The sequence below is a fragment of the Lolium perenne genome, chromosome 7 (assembly GCF_019359855.2).
Source record: "Lolium perenne isolate Kyuss_39 chromosome 7, Kyuss_2.0, whole genome shotgun sequence".
NCBI classification, from domain to species: Eukaryota; Viridiplantae; Streptophyta; class Magnoliopsida; order Poales; family Poaceae; genus Lolium; species Lolium perenne.
The window spans coordinates 62,433,497-62,442,416 of record NC_067250.2 but is presented as its reverse complement, the minus strand read 5'-3'; the positions used below and the strand labels follow the sequence as shown (position 1 = coordinate 62,442,416).

General features: G+C 46.9%; 1 protein-coding gene across 1 annotated transcript; it reads right to left on the bottom strand.

The window, feature by feature from the left end:
- Positions 1 to 522: 522 nt before the first annotated feature.
- LOC127317306 (SUPPRESSOR OF GAMMA RESPONSE 1) lies at positions 523 to 4,777 on the bottom strand. The gene is made up of 6 exons (XM_051347837.1): positions 4,659 to 4,777; positions 3,415 to 3,556; positions 2,658 to 2,844; positions 1,595 to 2,127; positions 1,045 to 1,422; positions 523 to 950 (listed from the first exon to the last, which is right to left on the bottom strand). Exons 1-6 carry the CDS (start codon positions 4,664 to 4,666, stop codon positions 897 to 899), a joined length of 1,302 nt encoding a protein of 433 aa, XP_051203797.1. The 5' UTR covers positions 4,667 to 4,777; the 3' UTR covers positions 523 to 896.
- Between the last annotated feature and the right edge of the window lie 4,143 nt (positions 4,778 to 8,920).

Genomic DNA, 8,920 nt, shown 5'->3' with positions numbered 1-8,920 from the left:
TTGCCATTAAGTTTTCTAGTTTTACGTGTCATGATACAGTATCATATTATGATACCACTCTCATCTCTCACCTCATCGCCACATCAGATTTATGATACTACTTATGATATTCTCATTGTGGCTAGTATTAGAATATTTAAAGGTGATTGTAACGGCTGGTACACGGTGATGCCATTAATAAGAAATATACATACAGAACTACACCGTTTGTTCACTGATGTCCGATTGGAGATATCCCATGTGGCTGTCGGAAGTCCTTGTTACTCCAAACACTCGAACGTACCACTGTACGAGACACAAAGATCGTAGATATTTGGAGTTGGAAAAATTGCGGGTAGTTTCCATCCATATCTTGTGATTATTGCAAGATAAATCTTACACGAAATTCTCACTATACCTTCATCAAGGAATCCAGCACATGAAAATGATTTTGACATTTAATAAGCGGTAACATCACGGCCGACTAACGATTACTAATACCAACATCACTGGAGTGATCAAATTCAGCATATACAATACAACTGAAGAAAAGCTCAACTGTACTTTAGATATCGTTGCTAATTATGCAGTTAATTCTGAACATTTACATACACATGCTGCTAGACCAAAGCTAGAAATTTTTTTGGGGGATAGACCAAAGCTAGTCCTAGCGCTGAGCAATCATCCTGTTGGCCTTTCTTATAATTTACAGTTCATATGGATGCCAGAAAGTTCATCAACAGGCTGACTCAATGAGCCACGGTTTATGTTACATCTCAGATTCACTGATACAAAATAACCACCTCACCACGTGGCTGAAACTACGGTTGATGATGCTTGCTGTGCATCGCTCTAAAAGGCTTCAGATGTTTCTTCATGCACATAGTGCCAAGCGCTGTCAGCGCATTGGAGCTACGTCAATCAACCAACTTGCCACCAGGCCATGCCGTAAAGCTGTCCTGTGAGAATTCCTGGAAGTAAGGCACATGTTAGCAAACAAAGAGTGGGAAGGAAAAACTGAACATATCACATGACGGGTGAGGGTTAAAGGTATCGAAGTCGTACGAGTTGGCTCAATCGAAATTCAGATGTGTTGTCAAGTTCAAGATTAGCAGCATTATCAGAAGGGCCCAAGTCCTTGTATTCCTCCAGATCCTTCTTCAAGTCCTCTACTGGCAACTGGGCATAAACGGCCAGGCGAGGCTTGATCGTACCTGGCTCATCTCCATCGCCACATGAGGTCTGGCTCTGAAGGAACTCGTCACAAATCGCTAAGTTTTCTGCTAGCTGCTGAGAATCTAACAGAAACTGCGAGTCCCCCTCCCACAAATTTGGATCTTGTGATGAGGGATTATCTCCATCCTCGGGTTTTTCAGAGGATGGATAGGCAGCATTCTCTTCAGCAGCTTTTTCTTCCATATTTATTTCACAATTCTCGTTCTCCTGCATACCAATTCAAGAAAAATTACATCTATTGGCTTCTTTATTCAGTTACCTGTAACTAACTTCATATATTCTCTTAACTAAGTCAATTTGAATAGGAACATACGATGCACATATAGATAATGAGAAGTTACAGAAAACAGAAATAAAGTGAATATGAATGTGCAACTACCTGATAAGCATTATGTTCGTTGCTATGAAGAGCTTCCCGGTCGGTGTTATATTCATTATTATGAAGAACCTCTTGGTTAGTAATACTACTAATATGTTCGTCATCATCTTCTTCCATGGTTGGTTCAGGGAGGTCGGGTAGATCTGCTTCAGCAACTATAGTTTCCAAAGCATCTGTATTGGTTAACTCCTGTGCATTTGTTTCTTCAAGTTTAAATTGTTGCTGAAAAAATAATTTGGAGACAACATATTCCCCATTCTTCTCATCCTCCCCAGTGCCTAGGTGGTACTGATGCATCACCCAGTTGGTCTTCTTGGGCTTACCACCCTTCACAGTACTCACATACAGCACCATTATTTTCTTACAGCCAGCGTGCTTTCCATCAACTATTACTGGCTTCGTCTTGCCCGTCTTGTGCCAGCGAACATCGGCAAGATTGTCAGTGTTTATCTTTCGACGCTTCCTAGTCCCCGTGTTATAGGCTTTAAATGTTCTGTGGAAGAAATGTGATACACTTCCATCTTGTTTAACACCTGAAACGATGAGGTCGATTCAACAATATCACAAAGCAAGAAAACAGAGTAAAAAGAGTAAATTTCTCAAGAGCACACTTCTCTTGTCAAAGCTATTAAGAACTATGCTTTAAAAACATATTAACGACCGATTCTTTCTTTGGCATACTTTTACAAAACACCACTTACAAAAAAGAAAGTGGAGATTCTGTTTCACGAAAGGGAGTGGAATGTCATATCTGAACCAGTTCAGAGATGCATGCAGTCATAGTACAGTTGTAAAATGTTGCTGAGTGGCATAGTATTAAGGGAATAGATATCAGTAGAAGAAGAGGCGATACTGCTAGATTTAGTAGAAACTGCCAGACCTTGGATTTGACTAAAAAGACCATACAGCAAAAATGTAACAGAGGAAAGCATTTGTAGAAACTACGAACTGTAGATACATGATGACGGAAAAAGGGAAACGTGTATTCTTTTACTGTATACGAGATATCTACTTTTTCCCCAGGGTTACCTGGGTACTTTGAAGTTTTAAATTGAAGAGGAACCTGGAAGTTTCTGTGGATGGGTGTAGCAGATACCATCATCTTCCTCAACTGTTGGAATAAATTCATCGATGAATGGGTGAGGTTCAGCACCTGATTTATTATGTTTTGCAAGCAAATGCCAAAGCAATTCCTGGTCGGTAGGATCAAATTTTACACCTTTTGGCAAACCAGGCCACTGGTGCACAACCTGCAGCGAAACATTAATTCATCAGATGGTTGCAGCTATATGACACATTAGAACCTTCTACTGGACATTACTAATTAATAATGACAAGTAATTCCAAAAGTTTCTGCAAATGAAACTAAAAAAAATTAGGACCAACACATTCACATAACACTTGATCTGGAACACAAGAATCACAGAAAGTCACAAAATAGTAAACTGTAACAAAAAAAAATATGTTCTGGCTTTAGGACAAAGTGAATGCCTTAACATGAATCAATATATGAAACAAAAAATCTCCATAACAACAACATTAATCGGTTAAATATCAACTATGCAGTGTATTTATCTAATCCTTTATTTAAAATAAGCAGGAACCAGCCATAATAACAAAAAGAATCAAAGGATATACACATATGCTGCAGCTAATTCAACTTTGCATAACCTCTGTCCAAAAAAGGATGTCGCAAATTTGTCTAAATTTAGATGTATCTAGACACTGTTTGGTGTATAGATACATCCGAATTAAGAAAAATCTCTGACATCCTTTTATGGACGGAGGGAGTAGTAGAAATGCAAATGTACAGCTCTTACATCACTGTTATCAATGATGTGGCTGCAGCTTGGGCACTCCTTACTTGGATTGCTCCTCCACTTTTGTTTACTGAGATCCAATGATCCAGAAACGTTTTTAATTTTTGAAGCAATTCTTTGGCTATCAATTATCCAGGATGTCCTGTAGAGATTAGTTACAGATGTTAAGAGAGGCGGATACATAAAAGTGGCTCTAAATATCTACCAACATCATCTGGACTTCCATCTATATATGCAGATATCAACAGCATTTAACCAACCAAAACAAGAACCAAAGGCAGGCACAAGAAGGGGAACAACTTCGTTAACAGATCCTGCCAATCTTGTGCACTACAGGTGCAAAGCTAAACTCAGTTTGCAATCCAGCTAAGCACACCAAATTCTATCAATATGTACAAAACACTAATGCATAGTTCCTCAGAACAAAGCACCCATTTTGAGATGTTCAGGACCGATCGATTGGCTTGCTGCTACAGAGTAAATTCAAAACAGAGCTCTGCTAACCTGAGGAGTTCGAAAGCAACAGTTTGTTTTTGATTCCTGAAGTCAAGTTCACGCAAATCTTACATATTAATAACATAAATGTTATACAGTGATGTACTGATCTCTCGTTCCTCAAGGTTTAAAGATGGTTCCTTCAACTTTAAAATGCAGAGTATGGCTCCTTTGAGGTAACACTTGTACTCTTCCTACGAGAAGCCCGGTTCTTTGGTTGCTATAGAACAAAGTGCACACATACTGCTACCCCGAAACAGAAACAAACGTCTCCTTTCAACTAAAAACCGATGCAGAAACGTCAGCCGGCCGCAAACTGAAGTGCAAAACAACAAAAAATACACTGACGCAATCCAATCCAACCATCCGCAGCGTCCAAACAGACCCCGCCCAAAATCGAGCCTCGGCCCTAAACCCCAGTCCAGCACGCAAGAAAAGACGGCGCCTTTTCTATCCAAGCTACCATTGACAACAAGATCGTGGTATCTCTTCTTTTCTACCGTACGAAACCCCGCGCCCCAAATCGTCCGTTCATCTAATCGCGAAAACTAAGGGGGTACTGATCGCAGAAGCTGCAGGAACGGCTCCGCCGGGTCCCGCCGGAGCTCAGCCCTGAACAGGGCAGAGGGGGGGCAAGAATTCTTTCCCGACCCAGGCAGATCGCATTCCCCCACGGCGAGAGGAATCGTGGGAGGAGCGTGGCGCGGAGGCGGAGGTGTATACGATGGGATGGAGGATGGGCGACGCACCCGGTCATGGCGGCGCGCGGCCGGCGACGGCCTAGGGTTCCGACGGGGCGGCGGGCCGGAAGTTGGGGTGGAGAGTGGTGGGATTGTTTTTTTTGAACTGGAGTTGACCACGGGACTTCACACGGTATAGTCCAGCCTGGGATGGGTGGGTGCGTGGACACGTGGATGGAGGATATCCAGCCGTCCGATGGATTGTGGACGGCGGAGATGGTCGCTGGCGCGTGGTCTATGCCCACGGAGCTGGGTTGTCCACGTGGGTCCTGGGTGAATTTTGCTGTCGGGTTGACTTGGTCGCCGGTCGGTGGGACTTGGAGTGTCCAAGTCAGTACACGTGGGCCATGAACCTTGACGAGGTGCATTGCTGGACCGGCCCAGATCGACCATCATCAACCCTGTGAACATCGGCCCACTTTTTAAGCAGGCCGGCCTAGTGTCTTGTGGGTTTTTTTTTTTTTGGTTTTGGTTATGTTTTCTACCGGTTTTCTGGGTGGGCGTCCCCCGGGGATCTGATTTCCCAGCCCCCGGTTCCCCAGCCGTTGGATCGGCTATCTTGTACGGTTAGATCTGCTGTTACCGGATGCAGCAAAAACATACCTTTCGGCAGCAAAAAAAATAACCCGCTTTTGCTACATTGTAGCAAAAAACGGTTCAGCCACGAAATCAAATGAAAAGGTTGAGCTCGCCGGAGACCTCGCCGGCGAGCTCGTAGCAAAAAAATTATACTATTGTAGCAAAAACAGATATCGACGGAAAGTTGCCAGAGACATCGCCGGAGACCCCGTCGGAGACCCGTATTGTACAATGGTAGCAAAACCACATAAAAAGTTGTAGCAAAAAAAAAACTACTAATTCAGCAAAACTTTCGACCAAGACAGCAACACCTGACACCTAATGTAGCAGAAACGACCCCGGCTTCCGCCAGTACCAACGTCAGGTAGCAAAGCATGCCTTCGTTGGTAGCAACCTCCGAGGCCTAAGGCAGCAAACTCCCAAAAATTCGTGAAAAATATGCTTTATATTCTATCACTGATTTCGCCTCCATCTAGCACTGATCTGGACGGCGGGGTTGGCGAGGCCGACGGCGGAGGGCGCGAAGATGCGGGACATCCAGTGCTGGTTGGCGACGAAGTTGGAGACCGAGAGCCCCGCGCAGAAGCGGAGCGCGACGAAGCCCGCGGGCGAAGACGCGTACACGGCGGCCAGCGCGAGGGCGAGCGCGCAGATGAGGCCGCTACCCCGGACGCGCGGCGCGGGCCGAGGAGGTCGCAGCGGGGCCCATGGCGAGGCGCCCGACGAGCGCGGCGGCGAGGAGGCGACGGCGGCGCGGAGGCGTCGGACGGAGCGAGCACGAGTGTCGGCGCAACGCAGTGAGGATGGGCGGCGCGGCGAAGGCGGCGAAGAAGCGCACGAAGAGGGAGAGCCATGCGAGGTGGAAGGCCTGCGTGTGCGGCCGCGACAATCAAGAGGCCGCAGCCTCGTGGCGCGGCCCTCTCGCGTCGACGCCGTCGACCGGCCATGGATTGCTTCGGGCGGCGGTGGCCGGCCATTGGCGATGGAGGCGCTCGACTCACGGGCCGGTGGCGCGCGAAAGGTTGGGGGTCATCCGCATGGGCTAGGAAGGCGGCGGCCGACCATGGGTCGCCGCGGCGGCGGCGGCGCTCGACTACGGGCCGGTGGCGCGCGAAAGGTTGGGGGCAGTCCGCGCGGGCGAGGAAGGCGGCGCAGGTCGCGGCGGCCGACCATGGGTCGTTGCGTGCAGCGGTCGCCAGCCAACGGCGACGGTTTGGTAGTGCGGCAGCGAGCTGGAGAGAGAAAAGGGATTGACTCCCTGGAACGAATGAGTGGAGAAGAAAGGTGTACATGTGAGGATAAGAGAAATGGTGGGGCCCAGCGAGACACGCGGCGTGCAGCCAAGATGGAGGATCGAAATGCTTCGTCCCCCGGGGGAACACAATCATTTTCCTTTTTTTTTTCTCCTTCTGATGCCACGGCTTCAAAACAAATATGATTGTGCAATCTCCAACATGTCCTTTATATTGCCATGGCGAAGAAAATTGACAATTATTGGACTCTCACTGCATGCAATCTGTGCTTTCAAGCATCTCATAGAACCCTCTTGACTGGTTGATTGACAACAATTGGGTTGTGCCGATATCATTTAGTTCTCTCAAATGCGCTTTACAAGACACATCAACCGCGCCTTTATAGAAGAGCGCCCTTTACAGAACATATACATTGATTCGAGGCACGTGGACTCGCTTGTACGCATGTACTCATCAACCACATCTGCTATTCCATATGAAGCAAGCATCTGAAAAGTTGTGGTGCATTTCTGACAAGAAGGAAAAAATCTTAGTAAGAACGTCTGTATTGCATTGAAAGCAATCATCGTCTCAACATTCCCTCCGGGATACACAAGGAACATTGGTCTTGAAACCCGGAAACTTGGTGGGAACATATATGGAGGGTATAGTGGGTTGCTATGATGGAAGTTGTCAGCAAAGTGTTGCACACGTTCGACTTCTCTGTTACGATCCAATGGACCTTGGACACTGATTCTCATTTATGGTCATGTATGAGAAGAACCGTCATCAAAACATCGGTAACATCGTTGGAATCGTCAGTCGGACGATGTATCAACGAAATGATTGTAGAAAAGCTTTTCAAAGCTACCGGCCGGTATCTACAGAAGTGACGAAATAAAATATAAACTCACACACACATGTCACTAGCTAGAACTTCTCCAAGACAAATTGTGATAAATTCATACCTCAAAATGAGGCGGGCAATCTCTCGAACACACCTTGCGAGGGGCGTAATTCGCACGGGGTGGAAGAGGCCTACTTACGAGCAAGGCATCATGTCCTGGTCTGGAAATGGTAGCACAACCGCCGAATTCGACCTTCTCCGGTGAAGCCGTGGATTGATGTGGCGGTGGTATGTTGTGGTGGCGAGGCCGACGACAAGGGACTCGGTCGTAGTCGCTATGGAGATCGAGCTCCTCCGGCACCGACAAGAGGTACCGATGGCCTTCAAGAACACATGTCAGAGCATAAGAGCATCTCCAGTCGCGTCCCTCAAAAAACGCCCGACACGATGATTTGGGGCATGTTTGGAGATAGCGCTGGAAAAAAAGAGAATAAAAATCTGTACAAAAAAGAGGCCCTTCCCAGCCACGTCCCTCAAACAGCGTCCAGATGCATGCATTTTAATAGAGGGGACCACCCTATGTGGGAAAAGTAAGTGAGAGAAAGTGTGGGAAAAGAGAATGATATGTGGAGAGTAAGGGCTGCATGCATGCGTCCGCACGCTGTTTTTTGTGTCCGGAGTTACATAGAGTCTCTATCGGGGACGTCAGGCATAAAATGAGGCGCTATTTAGCTTTGGGGATGTGATTGAAACGCGTTTTTCTCCATTCTTGTCCGCCGTCTCCAAACGTTGTTTGGGAGACACGACTTGAGATCTCTAAATTCGCAAAAGTATTCTCCCATCTCTTACATCGATCCCCACATAGAGCTTTGGCAAGTGTTTGTGATGGGAGTGTCTATCGCACGAAAGGGCGTCACCAGCTTTGAATAAATTGACCGCAAATGTTAGAGGTGAAAGCTCGATCAGTAGGAATGAATTATCGGAAGGAGTATATTAAACCCAATCTAAAAGGGAAGTGATATAAACTAAATCAAATACAGTAAAAGTGTTTGGAGTTTCATGCGGATGAAAGATTAGACGTGCCGAACTCCTAACCGCGTGCCGATCTTAGAGCATCTCCACTCGTCTCACCGAGAAGCCCCCTACGAGCCGTTTTTTACATCCAGACGGTGAAAAACGGCTCAGTCGCGCCCCCATGTCCTCGTTTTCATCCGGAAAACGGCCTAATTTCGTCCGGACTCCCCGGGCCATCCTCGGTTTCCCGGGATCTCTCGGGGACTCCGGATGGAGCAAAATCAACCGCCCACGCCCACGTGTCTCCTCTTTCTCCCCCACGTTCTCTGTCCTGAACGTTTCTCTCTCCCCCGAAGCAACCACCACGCCGCTTGGGAAGCACACGACTGAAAATATACTGCTTCGCATGCCAAAAATTAATCCAATCTGAGGCTATTTTCATGCGGAATTGGCCCCGAGGGCCTCCAACGGCTGGATGCTCTTAAGCAGACCAATTAGGGAAGAGATGGTGGCAATGGATGGACAAGTAGGCTCACAGGGCAACCACGCACATGGACAGACACAGAGCAGCATCTCGTCTTTCGCTCGTCGTAGTTGGC

Excerpts from the sequence above, each read along its gene's own strand:
- LOC127317306 (XM_051347837.1), bottom strand. Across the intron at positions 2,128-2,657 it reads CCATCCACAGAAACTTCCAG|GTGTTAAACAAGATGGAAGT; the intron begins GTTCCTCTTCAA and ends TCATCGTTTCAG. Across the intron at positions 951-1,044 it reads AATTTCGATTGAGCCAACTC|GAATTCTCACAGGACAGCTT; the intron begins GTACGACTTCGA and ends CCTTACTTCCAG.